Below are 22,039 nucleotides of genomic sequence, written 5' to 3' on the forward strand. Positions count from 1 at the left end.
TCACTCTGGCCTTCTCTGGGCCTTTCCCTAAGCAGCCTGAGACTAGGATTGAGGGGTACCAGGATAACGGGTAATTGTGTCTAGAGAGTCTAGACCAGCTTCTCCCACCTGGCTCAGAACCTTCCTTGATTTCCCAGGAAATGGTACCAAGTGCTGTGGTGTCTCCCTGCTCTCCTCCCCACCATCCCACGGACACAGACACCACAAGGGCCACTCTGCCCTGAGAAATCTCCTCCTGCTGATGTGCAGCACTGATCCATGCTCAGACCTCACTGAGAGCAGCCACTAAGTCAGCTCTAAAAGGCTGATCCTGCCCAAGACAGGAGGTCTGTGTTATCCTTGGCCTGAGGTGGATGCACAGGAGGGAGCAGGTGGCCCAGGAGTTGGCATACCAGCCTGGCATCCTCTTGTCCCCTATTCCTTTAGAGACATATTCCCAGGCCTTAGCTCAGGGGGTTTTATTTATTTTTGGGACAGGGTCTCTATGTGGCCTGCTGTATCCAGCAGGTGTCCCTGCTCAGTAGGAGCATCCCCAGCTCAGAATTGATGGATCTCTGTTCCTGACAGCTCAGGACTCTTCTGACAGCCCACTGCCCAGACACAATGCCTAAAAATTGAGCAATAGAGAGATGTCCGACCCTGAGGGACCCAGTCCACCAACCACCTGTTACTTCCAGAAGTCTTGACCACCGGGGTCCTCGGAATGGTCTTTAGACTTATTTCAGCCGTTTGTTCCTTAGCCAACCCCAGTGACTTTCAGCCATGGGGGACCACTCCTTGTTGTCACACAGGGGACCTCCTCTGTATCCCACATTCTGGAGGTCCCTTCTGAAAGAGCCACCCCCATCTGTGATCCTGGAAGGAAGTCTGGAGATCCAGTAGCTTCCCTACATGGGTTCAGAGTCTCACATCTCTTACCGTCCAGGGCCACCTGCTGAAGGCAATACAGGGTGGTGCGTGCCATCACCAATAGGGCTAGAAAGCGCTGCAGCATACAGAGAGGAGACACACCCTCAAGCACTCATTCCTTCACTCAAGGTCACGTGGGTGCCAACACTGAAAGCCCAGCGGGCTCACACCCAGGCCTTACACAGAAGGAAGCTCTTGGAGAGACGAATGCTTTGCAGGATATCTAAACCTATTGTGAACCCCAAGACTGTGAACTGGAAAAACCTTGTCATGGTGTGGCTCTGTCCTAGCATACACCAAGAGCTCAATAAAATCAACCCTAGGTAGAGAAGCAGAGCACACAACCAGCCAACCTTCCTACTTCACCGATGTCCCAGAAGGAAAAAGTCCTCCTCCTTCTCCACGCCGTCTTAAATACCTTCAACACAATATCCTGCCCTGTCAGCTGGCTGCTTGTTCCCTCTCTTGATCTAGGGTTGACTTTATTTAGCTCTTGGATTAAAATTGTATTGGGAGGACTGAGCTACACCACAACAAGGTTTTTCCATTTCATAGTCGTGGGGTCCACAACGTGTTCAAATATCCTCCAACATCTACACACACAGAAAGTGCCATGGAGGAGGTGTGAGGGGCAGGCAGGAGGTGTGGTCATGCGGAGGGGCGTAAAGTGAGTTCTTTCTTCCATCACTAACTAAAGCCTTGGGTTCCTTGCTCCTTGGCTGCCCAAAGGTAGAACAAAGTAGGCATGAGAAGGAAAGAGAAGATGAACCCAGCCACGGTCAGTCCTCAGTGCAATGGCTCACCAGCTTATGGGGGATAGGACAATACAGTTAGTCAGCTGCTGTGTGACCAGCTGGCAGAGGCGTGGTGTGTCACCAACATCCAGTGGAAGCACAGAGCCTGGGGTTCTGAAAGACACTCAAAGAAAAAAGACCCCTCAGGGCCACAGGCAGAGAGCCCCTTCCCACAAGCCCACTGGCTGTCCACCGGAGTGGCTTCACTCTGTACTCAAGGGAGCAGAGGAACAGAGAGAGTAAAATCCAACAGCCAGTTTAGATGCCAAGATCAGTCAAGCTTGCCTCTGGACTGGTAACGGGGTAGCCGGGGTTTTCTGCTGCCCACGGTCCACCTAGAATGCCTCTGCCTATCCTACCCGGGTGATTTACCCTCCTCTGTGCGGAGCTTGGCAGGCCCAGGCAAAGGGAGTCAGACTTCTCAACGCTGCCTTAGCCCCCAGGTGCTGGCACCCAGCCCCGAATGTGTAAAGGTGGGGGAGGGAAGGGTCTGTGATGACCAGACCATGATACAGACGAGACACTAAAAACCACAAGCATCCTGGAAGATGTCAGGGGTCCTGGTGGCTGTTTCTTTTTTTTTTTTTTCTTTTTTTAGGTATTTTCCTCATTTACATTTCCAATGCTATCCCAAAAGTCCCCCATACCCACCCACCCCCCACTCCCCTACCCACCCACTCCCCCTTTTTGGCCCTGGCGTTCCCCTATACTGGGGCATATAAAGTTTGCAAGTCCTATGGGCCTCTCTTTCCAGTGATGGCCGACTAGGCCATCTTTTGATACATATGCAGCTAGAGACAAGAGCTCCGGGGTACTGGTTAGTTCATATTGTTGTTCCACCTATAGGGTTGCAGTTCCCTTTAGTTCCTTGGGTGCACATCTGAGAACCGAAAGCAAAGACCTGGGTGGGGCCGGGCACAGATCCTCTTCCCAGATGGAAGGGTCAGCCAGGCCACCAGCACCACTGTGGTAAATGGTAGAAAGAAGTTGCCCTGCTGGGGGCCAGAGGTATGCAATTACGCTAAGGGGTTTCTCAGCACATCTTACAATTTTATAGGTTCCAAGCCCGTTTATGCTTCCGTACACTGCTGAGCAGTGTGGGGGAAACGAAGACGCTCCTCTGACACCTCAGCTTCAGTAGTATGGTCTTGCGGGCCCCCTCTCTGGCCAGCTTTCTTAGGAATCCCTGAGCTAGAGTGGCCACCTGGCAGTGCTCATTGGTTCCCTCTGCTGGTCAGAAGTCAACATTGCAGACCACCAGCCAGGCTGCATTCCTCCAATCCAAGATGAAGATGACTTAATTAGTAGAGAGACACCTGCAGCTGCCTGCTATGTGGATTCCCACGGGGAAGGAGGGACCTACACCTGCTGTGGGCCTCAATAATCACAGGCCGCTTGGGATGTTCTGCCTTTGTCCAGGGGCACAGCCATCCCTTCCAGAGTCTAGCTGACATTCTCTTTCTACAATAAAGCAAAGAGGACAGCCGTGGCGCTGTAAGACAGAGCTCCTCCAATTGCCCCGGTGCACCCTTGGAGAGCCAGTCAGCTCCTGCAAAGACAGCCTGTTGCCCTGTGTTCCCCCACAGGGGTGAGCCTGGTGCAAAACAGACCACTCCTGCCCACTGTGGGTATTTCTACTACCTATGTCTTCCTGCCCAAGCCCAGCTATCCTCATAGGGCGTCTGGGTGGTGTTCTTAAATAATGGCTTAACAAGCCTGAGGCTTCTGGCCATCCACTGCCTCTCAGGAGCACTTAGGGAGGCCAGGTCATACCTACAGCTCTACACAGAGGGCTCAGACAACACGTATTTACCAAAACTGTTCAGACACAGGTAGCTGATCTGATGACACAGATCATGGGGCTGTCCACATGAGTGGGAGAGAGCAAAGGAGTCCCATGTCCACAGCTGTGCCATGTAGTAACCTCTCAGCCGAGTTACCTCTAGAGGACATTTGGACGTAAACTCTGCAGCTCTACATGTCTCCCAAGCCCACTGCTGCTGCCACCTGGTCTCAGGGAACCGTCTTCCGAGCCTTCTGTTCTGGTCACTACGGTACTTTCTGCCAGAAGCCAGATCAGAGGCCTCATGGCTGAACACTAGAATGTAAGGGACTCACAAGAGACAGGGAGAGCCAGCAAACCGCTCCAACTGAAACCCAAAGGCTCACCCCTTGCTACTCAGCCACAGTGTGCTCTGGCAGAGACTGTCCATTTGGGCTCCATCTTTTTCAGCCACTGCACAGACCCAGGCTTGGGCACAGACCTCCTGACTATTCTGCCTCCAGGGCACCCATACCCATCATCACTCCTGGAATATCATCTACTGAAATAGCCCGAGAACACCGGTGTTTCCTGGAAGCCCACGGGAAGGGACCTCTGTGTCTCTCCCATCAAGTGCCCAGCAGCTACCTCTGCGCCTTAGGCCACAGCCACCAACACTGACCTCTGTGCTGCTCAGGGATGCCTCTGCCTCGACTCCCAGGAAGACTCAGATACTCATGGATGTGTCTGGGAGCTGCTCCCTAATACCTGAGGGGCTGTGGGGCATTGGGATTGGAAGACAGCCACTAGAGGGTGCGTTCTTGGCCTGGTGTTGGCCTCTGGAAGAACTGGAGCAACAGAGAGAGAAGGAACCCCAGGGTGGGAGGTGGAGCATCCAACCCCTGTGTGTACCACCTCGGAGCGCCTGTCCTGGGTGCTAAGGCTTTAGGGATGAGTGGAGGAGAGATAGACTGGTCTGGGCAGGACTGGCCAGTGCAGAGGACATGCTAGTCCGTCTGCCTTTGCTGCTGGGGATGCAGCTGAGGGTGAGCCACACTGAAGGCAAACCTCACTGAGAACATTTACACAGGCTGAGCGTTTACACATGCTGCCTCTGGGCCCCCAGTCCTTGTACAGGACCTACAGGGAGGTAGGCTTGAACTGAGTCCTTTCAAGCTGCCTGCCAGCCAGTGAGGACAATTAGCAAGTCTCAATGAGGACAGTCTAGGTGAGACTCGCCCTAATAATTAGAGCAATCCTCTGGGGGTCCTGAGTGACACAGACTGGCCAGCGTAAGAAGGAGCCTTGGGAGGCCATGGCCTGAGATAGCTACACCTCGCAGACAGCTATAACCAGGGAGCCAGTTGTGACGCCAGAAGGCACTCGACCCCAGAACTTCTTGGAGAGCAACAGTGGTTTGGGGCTAAGAGGCCCTGAGGGTGGAACTCAGTGGAGAGATTTATGCCGAGGGAGCTCATAGCAGACCTGGCCAAGGACGACTTGACCTGCTCTGGTGGGAGAGAGGGGTTTATCAGGACAGTAAAGACTTGAAGGTAGAGCCTTGGGTTACCATAGGAACCTTGAGAATTGTGTACCCAGCTTTCATTTCACTGGGGGTCGCTGGCCCACAGTGAGAAAAGCTAGGGTGGAGGGCATGAGTGCACCCACACAGTCTATGGGGAGTGGGCGAGCCCACACCATGTGCAGAGAGTGGGTGAGCCCATAGTCTGCAGGACTACCTTACAACTAGTCTTCTTTCCACAGCAGGCAGATGAAGCCGCACAGACAGACAGCCAGCAGCTCCACCCTTCCGACCCCACGGAGAAGCAGCAGCCCAAACGACTACATGTCTCCAACATCCCCTTCCGGTTCAGGGACCCCGACCTGCGGCAAATGTTCGGGGTGAGTGTGCGCACCCCACCCCAGCATTGCAGAGAGTCTCCTCAGGGAACCTCCAGCCATGATTCCTTAACAGAGCACAAAGTGGGTACCCAAGCTGAGAGTAGGGGGTTGGCGAGGTCTGCCTCTTAAGATTCAAGTGATCACCTGATCCTCTGACAGAAATCTGCATACTAGTCCCCTGATGCCTGTTCCCAAGAAGCCACAGAGTCCCCCTGGGCTCCCACAGTCTACCTAGAGGCAGATCTTTGCTTCCCAGCAGAAAGTACCTAGAGGAACAGCCCAGCCTCAGCCTCACCTGTGTGTCTGACAAGACTCCCCTCTTCCAGGCTGATGTCCTGGCTCCCCAAGGGAGAGGTACCTTGCAAATACAATTGACTGGAACCAAGCAGTCAGTGGTCCCCTTCCCAGGTGCCCTGGGTGCTGCCCTAGATTTTGCACGACTGGGTCCCAGTCAGGGCAACCCCACTACAGGCTACCCTGGTGTCTTGCTTCAGACCTGAGCACCAAGTCAAGTTCAAGTTCTGGTGTCCATGGGAGGTGGGGCTGCCACGGAGAAGAAGGCTGGGGGTCGGGAAATATAGTACAGCTCCCTGAGCCCCTGCTCGGGCTACAGAGAACCACGTAGCCTGCCTCTGCTCTGCTCTGTCTCTATCCTTGCCTCTACTCCCCACGCTCTGCCTAGCACTGGCTGGCTCCCTCTCTACCATACAACAGGCAGCCCAGACCCTGAGGAAGTCTCCACCCTCTGCTTAGTCTTTCTTATACCGCTGGGATATTCAGGGTGCCTCTGAGTAGCCCTGTGTGACCCTAGAATTGTGCTCCCAATCTTGGGGTGGGTTTCACTGGGTCAGTGAACCCTCAGGTGATGAGGTTATCATGCCTTCTTGATTCGAAGGACTCTGAGCCTCTCTGAGCCTGGGTGCCTTAAGTTAAGCGGCTGATACTATGGTAACCACTGGCCTGGGCGCTCACCTTGTGGCTGACACTATAGGTAATCACTGGCTTAGATCTCACCCTGCTCTTAACTCACAGAGTCCTAACAGAGCCCAAGTGTCAAGTTTCTGGGTTCTAGAACGAGGTAAAGGGTTCCCCTCCTCTCAGAACCTGCAGACAAGGGCCCTATAGCCAGCCCTGTCTCAGGAATGTATAAGGTAAGAGGAGCCCTCATCAGTTGCTGGCCCGGGAGGCTGCGGGCTAAGGACGTTGCTGGTATTGTTTGGAGATATGGGTCATAGGTTCATGGTCTCACGGACCACTGAAGGAGACAAGAATAATCATGGAGACTACAGGCTAGCGGGAGGGCTGGAAGGGACTGGCCAGAGCCAGAACAATGTATTCTGACTGGCAGAGCATCCTGTGCTAGCAGGAAGCCGGGGAGCCAACACACAAGCCTTTTCCACAACAAGGGGGCAAACAGTACTGGATCCCAGGAGCCAGTGTGTCAGGATCCACCCCCCGGCTCCGCCCACCTAGTCCTATCCCTGGTCTTGGGTCCTTCACTGGAACATCTTCCGCTTGCCAGCTTCCATCCTCCTCCCCATCTCTGAAGGGCCCGAAGGTCCCTCTCAGTCGAGGTTCCAGATCTGTCATCTCTACTGCCATTTCCCGGCCCCGGCTCATGAACCTCCCCTCTCCACACACGTATTCTGGAAAAGGCCTGGCAGAGGGCAGATTGAGGATAGCGTCAATACCTTGGGCATTCCATCCAAAGGCCAAAGCCAAGGCCCAAGGGGATCCCGGTGCTTTGACGCATGCTCCGTAAGAAAGACAAAAGCCTCCAGAGGAAGATGGGGAGGGCGTCCCTTGGGTCCTCTTTACCTGAGCCTGGTGGCGTCTAGGGAGTGAATGGGTAAGGCTACGCTGTCATAACCCCTTTCTCCTGTCTTCCACCCCATCCTTTCTCTGTCTCTGCAGCAATTCGGGAAAATTTTAGACGTGGAGATCATTTTTAACGAGCGGGGCTCCAAGGTGGGTGCCGCACAGAGGCCGCCACCATTACAGCGCGCCGGCTGTAGGTCCCGCCAGGCTAACGTGTGAAATGTGCGTTTCCTTCCTGGAGAGCTTCGCGCCCGCTCACTCGCCCGCCCGCCCGAGGACCCCTGAGCCACACGGGTGCTTGTACTCCCTGCTCTTCTGCCCCCGCCCCCAGCTGTCTGTTGTTGCTGCCAGGCTGCTTCTCCTCTTTTGAGCTGCCAGGACCTCCTGCTTGCATCCCAGAGCCCCCCAGCCCCAGCCCCGGGCCTGGGTCCCCAAGCCCACCCAACCACTCACCCTTAGAGCTAGGAGGCTTGTGGGAGGAGCTGCAGAATCTGTAGACCGGGAGGGCACCCAGCAAAGATAAGCTCTGCTCCCCTCTCCAGGAAGACACACACACACACACACCCTGGGCTCCCGGAGCCAAGGTGGGGAGGACTGTTCCCCCATGGAGCCCAGCCTCAGTCTCTCACCCCAAGGTGGGGTTACAGTAGCAGGCATGGCCCCTGGCCAGGTTAGCATCTCTTTGGCCTGTCTTCCTGGTGTCCCACATGGTGAGTGCTGGCTGGTCTCAGGCTGGGCTACCAGCTGCCCTTGCCTGGGGCCACCCCTGCCCCCCAGTACAATCTCCTAGTGCTGGCACCAAGACAGACTTCTGACACTGGGGGCTGTCCTTCACTCACCTGACTTGCACCCTCTCTCTCCCGCCCTCCGCCCCTCCCCCACCTCTCCTACCCTCTTCTCATCCTGTCTTCTGTCTGTCTGTCCTCCTCTGCTCGCAGGGTTTTGGGTTTGTAACTTTTGAAACTAGCTCAGATGCTGACCGAGCCCGGGAGAAGCTGAATGGGACGATCGTAGAGGGACGGAAAATTGAGGTGCTAAGATAAGTGTGCGGCGTAGCAGGGGAGGCCCTGGACAGCATGCCCCGCCCTTGGGCCCCCCACCAGCCTGTGGCTGCTACCCACCCTACAAAGAGCCCAACAGGGGCTGCCCCTGAAGACAGCCTCACACCTACATCTTTTGGCTGAGCCTAGCACCTGTCACCCTGGCCCGTGGTGGCTTGAGGCTCCTTCCGAGGTCTCCACCTCTGACCTCCTCCTCCCCCCAACCCCCGTCCTTATCCACACACACAAGGGGCCCCAGAAAACATGTGAGGCCAAGTGGTCTCCAGGGCTATAGGCAGCCCTACCTGTCCCTGACAAAGAGGGTCCTCCTCTCAGGCGGCCTCAGCTGCAGCCTTGAGGAATCTCAAAGCAGAAGTGAAGCTAGCAATGAGCAGAGAGCTGAGAGGGTCGCCCAGACACCCCACTTCTGCCCATTTCCTCCTTGTTGATTCCTCAGTGTGGCTTTGGGGTCCAGAACTGGGCTCCCCAGGCATGCCTGAAGCAGAAGGGATAGCAACTAGAGAGGGGCCTAGAACCGCAGGAGCTGAGGGGTTCTGAGATTCCCTGACCCCGCCCCCTGCCCAGGACTCTGGGCTCACACATGCTCACACAGTGTAGAAGAGGCATGTGGCACTGCCTGGTCCACTCCCGCCTCCCTCACTTCCATATGGGCCACGTCTGTCCTCTGTGTCATTGTCCCCCCCCACCATCCCCCCCAGGCAACCTGAACAGGCCTTACATGTCTGGAAAACAGGACCCATCCCTGGGTCTGTCTTTCTCATGCTTTCCTCATGCGCCTTGTTCCCAATGGCCCCCATCCTTAAATTCCATGCTACAGAGAGAGGTCAGAGTCCCTGCCATGGGAAAAGGGATGTTTGGTCATGGTGGTGGGATTAGCCATCTGGCACACACATAGAAGGGCCTTAGCCTAGAAGAGAATATCCTGGAATCCGGCCTGCTAGCCAGCCTAGGGCTATCTCAGAGGGCCTCAGCTTCCCCGAAGTGTTGGGCTCTCCTAAATGGAACTTCTTCCTGGAAAGCACCAGTGTGGGCAAGGGTCCTAGACCCAGCTAGGAGCAGCTTAAGAGCCTCAGTGGCCTTCCTTCCCAGAGGCCACACCCCAAGGGTAAAGCCAGGGTGGCTGAGGGCCTACTATGAGGCCAATGTGCTCACCTTTCCTCTCTATCTCTGGACAGGTCAATAATGCCACAGCCCGGGTCATGACCAATAAGAAGCCTGGGAACCCATATGCCAATGGTGAGAACCCAAGCTTTCCCAGCATGCTTTAGGGGCTGGGGCAGAAGCCTGTGGAAGCTGAGGCAGCAAAAGGCCAGCCTTCCTGGGTGCTCAGCTGTTGTCCCTGCCTGGTATCCCAGCTTTCCCAGTTCTGTCCTGTCAGAGAGGAGTGGCCAGCTGAGACGGGCACCTGGGGTCACCCTCACCACCCACATAATATCTGGTGTCTCCAGTCAGAGCCCCTGAGCTCTTCCAAATGTCCGCAGCTCTCAGCGGCCATAAAGACAGGCAACAGGTGTGGTGGAGAGTTCCTGGGAGACTAGAGTCGCGGGGAGAGAGCTCTGTGGTCTGGTGTGCTGTCCTCATTCCACAATACGTACACAGGACAGGCAACGAGGGGCCAGAGACCTCAGTCAAACTTCCAGATCCCTCTGAACCCCAGTGTTCTCATCCAAAACCAGAAATATCAGGGGATTAGGCTTAGTTGGTAGAGTATTTGCCTGGCACGCACAGAGCCCCGGGCTCCAGCCCCCAGCATCACATAAACTGGTGGTGTGGGGGGTACACACCTATAAACCCAGCACTTGCAAAATAGAAAGAGAAGATCGTGGTTTAAGGCTAGCCTTGAGCCGGGCAGTGGTGGCACATGCCTTTAATCCCAGCACTTGGGAGGCAGAGGCAGGCGGATTTCTGAGTTCAAGGCCAGCCTGGTCTACAGAGTGAGTTCCAGAACAGCCAGGGATACACAGAGAAACCCTGTCTCGAAAACCCCCCAAAAAAAAAAAAAAAAAAAAAAAAGGCTAGCCTTGGCTACTTGAGACCCTGGATTCAACCCAGCACTGCTGAGGGCTGGGTAATAACAAGTGCCGTCTGTCAGGGCATCTCGGGGCTGGGGTCGCTCAGGGCTGGGGTCACTCGGGGATGGGATCGCTGTGAGTGAACTATATGGTTGTGAGTACGCACACCTGCTGGCTGCAGGCAGCCTGAGTCTGCCAATGCTGATGGCTGTCTCCATGGTGACTGCTAGAAAGTCTCTAGTGAGGGTCTGCTCTGCCAAGGATAAGCAAGTCTTCCCTGAGGGTAGTGACTATGTACGGGGACTATGTCTAGCTCTTAGAGCCTACTGGGAAGCAATTTCTGTAGTGGGAGAGTTGTGCCATCCGTAGACAACACAATGACCCACCACTGCATGGAGGGAGGATGAACCATATCCCAGCTGCCCTTATCCTCAGAGATGGGCTGTATGCAGAGCTGGGTGAGTCTCTAGTGCTGAGAGTCCGTGAGGCAGAACAGTGGAGAGAACCTGTGCGCGGTCAGACAGGGATCAGGTGATAGGGTGTATTAGTTGGGTTTTCCGTTGCTGTGATAAATACCTTTGACCAAGAGCAACTTAAGGATGAAAGGGTTTATTTGGCTGATCACAGTCTGTCACTGTGGGAGGTCAAGGCAGAAACCCAAGCAGGAACCTGGAGGCAGGGACTGAAGCAGAGGTGAGGAAGGAAGACTGCTTACTGGCCTGCTCAACCTGGCTTACTCAGCCTGCTTCTCATACCATGCAGGACTACCTCCTGCCTGGGGTAGGACCACTCCCAGTGGGCGGGGACCTTCCATGCTAATCATTAATCAAGAAAGTACCCCACAGCCTTGCCCACAACCTTGCCCACAGCCTTGCCCACAGCCTTGCCCACAGCCTTGCCCCACAGCCTTGCCCCACAGCCTTGCCCCACAGCCTTGCCCACAGCCTTGCCCACAGCCTTGCCCCACAGCCTTGCCCACAGCCTTGCCCCACAGCCTTGCCCACAGCCTTGCCCTCAGCCTTGCCCCACAGCCTTGCCCCACAGCCTTGCCCCACAGGCTTGCCCCACAGCCTTGCCCCACAGCCTTGCCCACAGCCTTGCCCACAGCCTTGCCCCACAGCCTTGCCCACAGCCTTGCCCACAGCCTTGCCCCACAGCCTTGCCCACAGCCTTGCCCCACAGCCTTGCCCCACAGCCTTGCCCCACAGCCTTGCCCCACAGCCTTGCCCACAGCCTTGCCCCACAGCCTTGCCCACAGCCTTGCCCCACAACCTTGCCCACAGCCTTGCCCACAGCCTTGCCCCACAGCCTTGCCCACAGCCTTGCCCACAGCCTTGCCCCACAGCCTTGCCCACAGCCTTGCCCCACAGGCTTGCCCCACAGGCTTGCCCACAGACTTTCCCACAGACTACTGTGATGAGGTCATTTTCTCACTTGAGGCTCCCTCTTTCCAGATGTCTCCAGATTGTGTCAAGTTGGAGGGAAAACCTAACTAGCACAGATGGGGACTCTTGCCAGTTCCAGCTTAGATCTGAGGGCCAATGGCTTCCTCTCCCCGCTTTTGCAAGGACTTGGTTCTCAAAATTCTGAGAGCTTGAAGGTGCTCTGGATTTACCTAAGTCCCTAGTGTGTCACGGCTAACTTCTGCTAGCTGGTGACTAGCACAAGAGGTAAAAGGGTAGGTAGGCTTGAGGTGGCCAGGATGTGTGGGTGGTGTGACCAAGGAGTGGCCACTATAGGGGGAGGCCTCGTGAGAGTGGAGGACACGCCTGACCCCGCGGCACCCATCAGCCACTACATCGTCACCACCATTAAATTGATAAAGGCCCCTTCTTTAAGAGATGGATGTTCTAGTGGCCTGAGAACTTGAACCTCGTCCTGTACAGTGTGCCTCAGTCATAGGCTCCTGATTCTGTAGCCTGGGGTGAATGGACACAACAGTCTAGCCAATGTGGCCATCGGCTGCATGAGAGCCACAGGCATCTCAAACAACTCTCTGGACCCTAGACAAGGTCAGAGAGGCAGTCATGATGTCCGCTAGAAAGTCTCTCTCCAAGGTCAGCCACCCTGAGGAGACCTGCTGTGGCAGGGAAGAGACCTTTTGGCTTCTGTGGATCCATGGGACATGAGTAGTCCATAGCACTGCACCACGGCTAGACCCCACTCCTCCCTCCACTCTTCCCTAAGATACTTGGGTCACACCACTGTCTGAGAAGAACAGCAGACTGTAGAGTGTTCTTGCACAGAATAAGTCCAACCTCAGTCAGCCTTGTTCCTGGCTGGCTCCTTGTGGTACTAATGTGGACTGGTATCAGGAAGGGAGAGAGGCAGGAAGCTCTGCTCACTCATCCTGCTGTAGGAGACTTGTGCCTCACTACCCCTGTTTGCCAAGCAAGAATCCCAGGGCTTCAGAGGGGCAGCCCTGGGCTCACTGTGATGTGACCAGGAGGGGCATTGGCTCATGAGAGCTTTAATGCTGAGTACTCTGAAGTTCATCCTTGGGGGGCTTGGGTCCCCACTGCAGGAAGCAAGCTCACCCGGTTTTACCAGGTGCCCTACTGACAGTAGACACAAATAGCTTTCCAGGTGGGTCCTCAGGCTGTCTCTGGTAACCTGTGGGGTCAACGGAAGCAGAGCCGGCAGGCAAGGGAGACATTCTCAGACAGCCAGAACTGACAAGTCAAGGTGCCCAGGGTCACTGAAACCAGATGCAGCCCCGGACTCTCCTCTTCCCTAGGGAAGGTTCTGCTCTGTTATGATCCAACCTGGAAGATGAGATCTTAGAGTAGATGTCCCCAGAGTAGATGTCCCCAGATTTCTTCCCTGACAACTAACCTTAGCTATGTGGGAGATCCCAGTTTAGACACAAGGTGAGACACTAGTGAACTAAGGGTAATAGAGGGTAGATGTCACCTATTACCTGTGTGGCTTCCATGTACAATCTGCTACAGTCCATTACCACCCTCTTGCTGACTGGCCAGTGGCTTAAGTCCCCTCTGCCCCTCCTCATGTGCATGCAAATGAGGAGACCTAAGTGAATGAGGAGGGTGAGGTAATCCTTTGCCAGCTACCATCTGACCTGTATGACGCCCACTGGAATCCAGCTGGCTTCTACCTCTAGAGGACCCAGGGAACCAGGGCTTTGCTCCCGAATCCCAGTGGGACAGGTGGGGTTGCAAAGTCCAGCTGGAGTCTTGGGGAGAAGCCAATCACACACACACACACACACACACACACACACACACATTGCCAGTCTGTCTCTGAGTATAAAACGGGGAGGTTGTAACACCTGCCCTAGTACATGATGAGACAGACCCTCAGGAGTGGCTACAATATTTATGGTACACAAAACCTACCAACCACCATTATTATTTTAACATTTTATTTAGTGGCGTGTGTGTGTATGTGTGTGTGTGTGTGTGTGTGTGTGTGTGTGTGTATGTGTGTAAGTATATCATTGTATGTGTGGAGATCAGAGAACAACTTCCACCATGTAGGTCCAGGGACTTGAACTCTAGTCACCATGTTTAGTGGCAAACTCCTTTACCCACTGAGCCATCTTGCTGTCCCTGTCACTATTCTTCTCTTCAATCCAATGGCCTTCCTCCCTTCTTCCCCAGCAACCCTACAGAAAGACTTGGGATGAGAGCACAGAGGGTGGGAGCCATCACTCAGGGAAGGGAGCCCCAGGAACGTCAGGGCAACGGGGAGACTTTCGAACAGGAGGTGAAGAAGGACCGCATCAGTGAATCCTTTGTCCCAGCTTTGGATACAGATGTTTTCAAGTTGTATCTCCCCTTTCCAGTGTACCCCAAGTTTCTGATTCCCCAGAAAACAAGAGTGCCCAGGTGGAAGGTAGGGGAAGTCACAGTGCAAGGAGAACCGGGAAGTGATGGGCCAGAGGGGGTTGCCGGCTATTCTTTCAGTAGCAGGTGTATAGGGAGAGGGACCCAGGTCAACAGCCACCTTCTCTGCCCATCCCTGGATGGGGTCCTACCCTTTGTGGAGACCAAACATTAAAGCATCCCTGTAGGCCACCCACTGCCTTTGGAGGTCCCAGGCATAAGGAGAGGTGACAGTACACATAGGAAGCCAATGGTTATGTTCTTTTGTGTTCTAGGCTGGAAGCTAAACCCTGTGGTAGGAACAGTCTATGGGCCTGAATTCTATGCAGGTAATGGCAGGGAAGACGGGAACGGGTGGGATGGGGGTAGGTGGGGCAAGCGGGGCTGTAAGCCTTGGCCCTCTCATCGCTTTCCCTCTCCCACTCTCTTGTGCCCCTTTCTGCAGTGACCAGTTTCCCCTACCCCACCACGGGCACCGCCGTCGCCTACCGGGGTGCGCACCTGCGGGGCCGGGGCCGTGCTGTGTATAATACATTTCGAGCTGCACCACCTCCGCCCCCCATTCCAACTTACGGAGCGTGAGTACCTGGAAGGGGAGGCTGAAGCGGGCATGGGAGGCAGTTAAGGGGGCTCAGCAGCCCTTCCAGAACCGTGGGGCAGGACCGGTGGGGATCTCAGAACCCAGGGCTGCATCTGCCTGCACCATCAATACCCCAGCATGGGGGACACCTCCAGGGCTGGCTGGCCTCTGAGGGACCATCAGCATGGCATCTGAATGTTAAATGGGGCATGTGTCAGCCCCATGGGTCCAGCAAGTGCTTTCTGGGAGCCCTCTTTTGTCCCTTCCCTGGGGTCCTGCCCTCTACTGCTGAAGAGGACAGATGCCTGGGGGCGGGGGATAGCAGGAGCGGGCTGATGGGCCCCTGGGTTCTGAGAGAAAGGAGCTGACCAGCAAGGGTGTTACTCTATTGTTATACCAAACAGGGCACTGGAGCAAACGCTTGTTAAAATGCCAGTCCCGTGGGCGGGGCTGGCACCGTGCCCCCTCCCTCCTCAGCAGACACCGGAGCCGGCCTACCCCACCTCTCCAGCGTTCCCACCACTCTCTTGTCCGTTTGCTTCCAGGGTCGTGTATCAGGATGGATTTTATGGTGCTGAGATTTATGTAAGTGTAGCCCTGGGGAGGGGAAGGGCAAATCCAGCCTTCTGTCTGTGTCCATGAGAAGTCCATCTGCCCTTCCATCCTCCTGCCCTTTGGACTCGGTGCTTGTGCACCCATGCACATAGACCCATGGCATCTCTAGAGACGCCAGCACACCTCAGTCTGGGTAATCTGCCCTTACCTCGGCCATTGCTAATGGCTGTTCCAGGAGCCCTTTAAGCGAGCGTACGGCATCCTGTTCCATGTGGCAGGGGGTTATATGAGGGACATCGAGTGGCCCTCTCCCATTCCCAATAGCACTAAGAGCAGCATCCGAGAACACTCTTGCCTGATGTGGAGGACCTGAGAGACCAGAGGCAGGCCCGGGTGCCCATTCTCTCTGGGTGAGGCTCTGTGCCTTACTCTCCCTTTAAAATTGTGCTCATCACTTTCTGTGGCTCTGAACTCCCACAGAACGACCCTGGCTGTGGATGGGCCCTGGGCAGCTCTCTAGCTAAGGACCCTCTGTCCAAGGCTAAGGCATTATCTGAACCAATCCCTTCCAGGGCCCCTTCATCCTTCCCTGTATTCCAGACTGTCCAGAGTCACCAGAGGGTTTCCTATAACTGTCAGCATTCAAGCTGTGGCTGGTCTGTGGGTGGGTCGGCGGGCACTCAGCGTGTGCCAGGATCAGGATGCAACCAGATATACAATCACTGCCCATTGGTATGCACTGAAATTACAAATGGTTGTGAGGAAGGAAGGAAGGAAGGAAGGAAGGAAGGAAGGAAGGAAGGAAGGAAGGAAGGAAGGAAGGACCCTACCTCATCTTAAATAGTGAAGTCCTCAGACCTCCCAATCAGACCCACAGTCCAGGTTCTCAGGCCAGGATCACCTAAGCCACCCCATGCCAAGGTGGGAGTGCAAGGTCAGGCCCAGGAGGCCTGAGGAGGTCTGCAGCCCCTCCTGAGAGCCTGGCCCTGCTGGGTCTATGTTCTCCAGTTTCTCTGCCTCTGCTTCAGCAACAGTGAACCTCACTAAATCCATCTGCCATCTCTCCTTCCCACCTCCCCTGCAGGGAGGCTATGCAGCTTACAGATATGCTCAGCCAGCAGCCGCCGCCGCAGCAGCCTACAGTGACAGGTAAGGCTAAGAGCAGCAGGCTACACAGGGGTTGTGGTGGGTTCTTTGGAGGGTGGGTCCAGGCAGACGGGAAGCCCACACAGGACCTGTGGGTGCCTGTGTCTGGCGAGAGCAGGGTCTGGAAGGAAAACTAATCTAGACTGAGCTCAGAGAGCCACGAGCCCATGAGCCCCTAATTGGTCACTTCCTTCTAGCTCAAGGAGCAGCTAACACCTGATTCTCAAGAGAGGTTTAACAATTCTCAGGTCCCCTTACAAGGAAAGCAATTGGGTGCCTCCATTTGGCCTCTGGAGAAGGTCCAGTTTATGTATCTGGGAGCACCCAGCCCTTCTTCCACCCAGCTGTGAACGTGCCCAGAACTAAATCTGTGCTGGCTTGCTTTGTTCAGGGGCCAGTCCTCGACGGAGGTTGAGCCTAGTGCCTTTAGTTTCAGAGTTCCTGTTTGGGCCATATAGTAGATCTGCCTACAGGAAGCTGTCACACTTGTCCATGTGCCCTGGTGGCCTGGGAGTTGTTAGAGCCCTCCAGTCATTGGTGGGACCTTCCAATCCATGCCCTCCTACAGTTTGTTACGCCACCTCATAAAATGTACAAGGCACGCATGACCCAGGCCTGTCCTCTAGGAACTTGTCACAGCACAGATTAAGTGAGCAGAGAAGGTCACCTGGAACAGAGTGCCAACCCTTGGGTCATAACATGCCTGGCCCCCACCTCCATCTCTCTCTTCTTTCAAACCTCTTCCCCAGCTCTTAGCCCAAGGTCTTGCTGGGGGCAGAGTCAAACGAACTTGCTAAGAACGCCAGCCCCTCCCTGTGTCACCAAACAGAGCACATTGCCCTCCTAACGAAGGGGTAGTCTGCTAAGTCTTCCTTCTAAACAGGAAGGAAGGTCAGGCAACCGAGAGGATCTCATGGGGGAGGAGGCTGGTCTGGGAAGGCTGGCCAGCTGGTTCCTACCTCAGCGGCTCCTCTCCCGCACCCCCTCCCCGCTCTTCCCTAGTTATGGTAGAGTCTATGCCGCCGCTGATCCTTACCATCACGCCATCGGCCCCACAGCAACCTACAGCATTGGAACCATGGTAAGAAGAGCTGCCAGGAATGAGGAGGAGATCCATCCTGTAATGGGCGGGGCAAGCTGCAGGGAGAGGCTGAGACCTCTAGCCAGTGCCTAGTTCTGGAGACTTGGGAAGAACTATTGAGAAGGAGGGACCAACCCTCCACAATGACCACACCTCTACGAAGCATAATGACCACGGTCCTGTCAAGGCTCCTCCATTCCCAGTATCAGGAAAGCAAAAGAAATTCGTCACAACCTTTCCTCCCGGCAGGGGCTCCAAAGGCCTGGCAGTTTGGGCAGATGTAACCCATTCCTCCCGTGAAGTGCCTGAGGTTAACCCCTCGAGGTTCCGTCCTCACTTGGCAGGGGACTAAAATACAGGAACTCTCTCTCTCTCACCAAACCCTCTTCCCAGCCTGCCCTGGGTCACTGAGGATATGGCCCCCAGCAGGGTGGGGAGTTGGTGGGTTGGTGTGTCTGTGTGTGTGTGTGTGTGTGTGTGTATGTGTGTGTGCCCAGACGTCAACACAGCCCGGCCCCTCTGTGCCCCAGTCTGTGTCCAGTGAACACCTACTTCCTGTGCCGCCTACATTCCCAGGGATGTTGTGTGTTTTTAGCTTGGCATCCAGCATCAAAGATGAAAACATTTGGGGGGGGGGGACATAAAGAGAGAGAGGGTGGAGAGGCAGCATGGATTTTTTTTTCTACCTCCCTTGGAATTTTTGTCTTTGTTGATTTTTGAAAAGGCCCAGACGTCCTGAGCAGGCCTATAGGGTCTCTAGCGATACAGGATACAGCCATACAGGAAGAGACCAGGGACTGGGCCCTGAAGACCCAGATGGCCTGCAAAGCTCAGCCTCCAGACAGCTGCTAGCTGAACGCTGCCGCTGGCTCCCAGGCCCTCTTCTTTCCCATTTATTTCATTTTTAATGCTTTGGAGGCTTTCTCCAACTTTTCCCTCCTGTATTTGCTATATTTTTCCCCATTTCCTGCAAAACCTGGGGCTGTGGGTGGGTGGGAGACTCCACAGAAACCTCTCTGGCAGGACACAGAGCGAACCTAAGAAGCCCTGGGAGGCTCAGATGCAGGGAAGGAGCTGTGACGAGCAGTTGTGCCTCTCAGGCTTTAGTGACTCCAGAGCTTCAGCCTAGGAACCCTGTCAGGATTGTCCTGACTTACCCCACAGGCATGAAGAGATCACACACTTAGATGCCCTCCACCAGAGGGCACGGTGGGCTCAACAGAAGCCCCAAGAAGTGGCACAGAGACAGTATAAAAGTCTGCAAGAAAGGAGCATCCCTCCCAGCCCCCAGACCACCTCCACAGAGGGACTAGGCCCTTGGGTTGCCATGACAACCTGAAGCCCATTCTTCCCAAAGAAATACCGTTGGGGGAAAGAAGTCGGGATTTAGTTATTTCTTTTTCTTTCTTTCTTTCCTTTTTCCTTATTTTTTTTTCTTTTTGATTTTTCCTCCCGATGCCAAAAGATGGTACTGATTGGCTGTTTTTCATCTTTGATGTTGCAGGCTAGCCTCTGCCGAGGAGGGTACAGCCGCTTCACCCCCTACTAGCAAGAGACCCCCTCACAGCATTCACACTACAGCTTATTCCAAACCAAACCCTACAGTCCCAACACCAGGCACAACCGCCCGGAGGACAGTGCGCCCCTCCCAGTCAGCGACCAGCGAGCTGACTCTCTGCGACTCTAAAGTCCATAGATTTTTACCTCCAGCCAGCTGGTCTCCCCACCCCACCCATGCTGGTGTGTGTGTCTCTGACCCTGGTTTTCCTGTATGTCTGAACCTTGGTTTCCTATCTTGACGTTGTTGTACGAGCCACTTCAGGTACGGTATGCATACAGCGGGAGCCAGGCCGGGGGGACGGCAAGGTGCCCTGCCAGGGCCATGCCCATGCCTCAGGGCACCACGGCCCCTCGGGGCTCCAGAAGTGCCAGGCCAAGCCTCCCTCAGAGCCACCTCAGTCAGCCCCGGCAGGTCTGGCCATCCCGGGTTTGCTGGCTGACAGAAGAGTTCCAGGCCTAGTCAGTGGGGTCCTCCCAGTGGGAGGGACTTCCACCCACCTTTCACAGAGACTGTCAAGAGTAGCTGCATGCCCTCTCTGGACTTTCACTCAGCAGAAGTTATCGTTTCTATTAAAGTTTACTAACGATCTTCCTGTCCAAGTAGTCACAAGCACACTGTTCTGTGTGCAATACTGCCGTGGCCACCCTGGCTCTGGGATTCCTTACAGACACGGAAATGTCCCTGCCCCAAGGTCACCCTGCATTGCCTGTGGACCTAGAGACCCTCCCTGAGCCTGACCACCCTCAGGCTGCTGGAGCTGATGGCTCTGGGACCATTTGTTCTTGACCTACAGAGCCACCCCACCCATCCCCAAGACCCAACATTCCTTTTGTAGAGGTCCATTCCAGGAAAGGCCAGGGTTCCAGTAGTCAGGCCTGGGACACAGTATCAGCTTCCTTCCTCTGGTCTCCCTGCAGCCACCCAAGCCTCAGTTAGCATGTGTGTGCCTCTGTGGCCTGTGGGGACCCACCTAGCTCCACTGCCTAGAGTCCCTGAAGTCAGGCTGAAAGCCTAGAGAACTAGCAGATGTTAATCCCTCCACTCTGGGGGTTCAGGGCCACAAGGTGACCAAATCTGTAAGTCCCATCAAGCCCCATCTCCTCCACCATACCATGCCCTCTACCCACTCTGAGCCCTGCCCATTGCTATGAGATGGTCTACTCTAGGTCTAGCTTGTGGTGTGGTCCCAGAAGCTGTGGTGGGGGTATGGGTAGGATTGGGGGGGTGGCCTCAGGGCAGGTTTAGGGGAAGTGTGGCTTCAGGTCGGACCCCAGACCACAAGCACGGCGGCCCTGCATGCTACAGCCGACCCTCGGAAACCGCAAGCCCTCATTTCTGTTTCTGTTGTAGTGAAACCTTCCACCGCCTCCTTCTCGGACCATGAAGGGCAAAAACAAAAAAACAAAAAAAATCACAAAACAAAAAACAAAACAAAAAAAGATGTTAAGATCCAAGCAACAACAGCAACAACAACAAATACCAACCAAACCAAGAGGCATCCAACCAAGTCCAAGTCCACGTCTGGCCTTCACCCGCACCGAGGGAGCTCGTCCCCCAGGGGGCGCCGGAGAGTGGCTTTGCCTGGCTGGCGGTGTAGTGGGGACGCGGCCAGACACTGGGGAAGACCTGGAGGGGGAACGTGGCCAGTGGGTGTGGGGCGGGGGGCTCCGGTATCTATCCAGTCTTCCTTTCCCACCCTGCTCCCCAGACAGGGGGTTCCTAGGGTGGACCAGACCCCTGAGAAGGAGCGGCCAGCTGACTTGGGCTATTGCCTGCTGAGCCCTGAAGGGGCTGGAGCAGTTAGGGGCCAGCGGCTTATCACTCATCCCAGGTCTGCAGCCTGGCCTCATTGAATGTTGCTGCCAGTGCCGTCAGCTATCCAACCAGCCGCCCTGGGTTCCAACTCCCAATGCAAAGGGCTGACACGGCTCCAGAACTCTGGGGCACCCCATGCTCTGCTCCTCTATGTGAGAAAGCTTCCAGCTACAAAGAACAAAGAAAGCCCAGCCAGCGAGGACCCAGTCCTCACGCTGTGAACGTGGACAGGTGGGCCCTCGGGCACAGGGTTGTTTGTCGTGGCAGCCTCCCTGAAGGAGGCTCCGTGGGCTTGAAGGCCAGCCTCAGCTGTCTGCTAGGACCCAGCCCTCCTTTCCACTCCCTTCTGTAGGCTCCATTCTGCTGGGGAGTGGGGATTGAGAAGGGCCAGTCCTGGGCTGCACCTCGAGGTTGGGAGTCAAGGTGCTGTGGGTCTGGAGGACCACAGTCAGAGCAGGACCCATGGGAAAGGCAAGGGATGGGGAAGGTCTGGGCTGGCCCTGCCACGGGGAAGGCCGGCCGGGCTGCAGCCCGTTTGCTCCCTGGGCAGGTAAAGTGCGGGAGTCACGGGAAAGCAGCAGGCCCAGTGGATGGAACAGGGAAGAGGTATCAAGAAGCCCCTGGGCAAGGCAGGGATAGGTGGAGTAGGGTTAACAGCAAAAAAGAAAAAAAAAAAAATTAACAGAAACCAAGGCTCCCGACGCGGCACCACTGTCTCATGACACCTCAAAATAAATCACCTCACTTTCTATCCAGCATCAGCCACAGAAGCTATGGAAACGGAACCCTCCTTTTCTATTCCTGATGTACATAGCCCCGCGCCTGCCTCTGGCTCTGTCCTCTGTATGGAGCCCCTTGCCTTCTGCTGTTTCGGACCCTTTTCCCGCAGCCCCTCCCAGGACTGCAGCCGAGCCCCAGGCTTCCTTTCTTACCATTCTGTATGCTTCCACGGTGTGACCATTCAAATTAACAGTATTATTATTAAGATTAATAAAGATTTCTTTCTTCAAACCAGGAAGGCTCTTTCTGATATAGCGGCTCCCAGCACAGAGGGGTGACGGGGCACCCAAGGAATGGGATTCAGGGCCCAGCCCTTAGGCAGGTTTTTTTCCTCCCAGGAGGTAATGGGGAGACTGTATACTAAATAAATAGAGCAAATAACTGAGGGAATTCTGAGCCCCTTATTCAAGTTGGCCTG

At 55.2% G+C, this 22,039-nt stretch overlaps 1 protein-coding gene across 8 annotated transcripts in view; it reads left to right on the forward strand.

Annotated features, from left to right (window-relative positions):
• Positions 1 to 21,831, forward strand: part of Rbfox3 (RNA binding fox-1 homolog 3) — a 424,648-nt gene extending 402,817 nt beyond the window's left edge. For 4 of the 8 annotated variants that reach the window (XM_085829384.1, XM_085829382.1, XM_085829383.1 and 1 more), the window contains 10 exons: positions 5,230 to 5,367; positions 7,282 to 7,335; positions 8,124 to 8,216; positions 9,422 to 9,482; positions 14,379 to 14,432; positions 14,549 to 14,681; positions 15,088 to 15,268; positions 16,323 to 16,387; positions 17,387 to 17,465; positions 18,970 to 20,178. In XM_085829384.1, the coding sequence (XP_085685510.1) occupies positions 5,230 to 5,367; positions 7,282 to 7,335; positions 8,124 to 8,216; positions 9,422 to 9,482; positions 14,379 to 14,432; positions 14,549 to 14,681; positions 15,088 to 15,268; positions 16,323 to 16,387; positions 17,387 to 17,465; positions 18,970 to 19,014 (903 nt within the window). In that variant the 3' untranslated portion in view covers positions 19,015 to 20,178. Of the gene's footprint in view, positions 1 to 5,229; positions 5,368 to 7,281; positions 7,336 to 8,123; positions 8,217 to 9,421; positions 9,483 to 14,378; positions 14,433 to 14,548; positions 14,682 to 15,087; positions 15,269 to 16,322; positions 16,388 to 17,386; positions 17,466 to 18,969; positions 20,179 to 20,376 lie in introns of those variants that run through there. The other 4 variants (XM_085829381.1, XM_085829385.1, XM_085829380.1 and 1 more) reach the window with 4 other exon arrangements.
• The last annotated feature ends 208 nt before the right edge of the window (positions 21,832 to 22,039 follow it).

Source organism: Mus caroli, unplaced genomic scaffold, assembly GCF_978045245.1.
Source record: "Mus caroli unplaced genomic scaffold, Mus_caroli_1 scaffold_13, whole genome shotgun sequence".
In the NCBI taxonomy this organism is placed as follows: domain Eukaryota; kingdom Metazoa; phylum Chordata; class Mammalia; order Rodentia; family Muridae; genus Mus; species Mus caroli.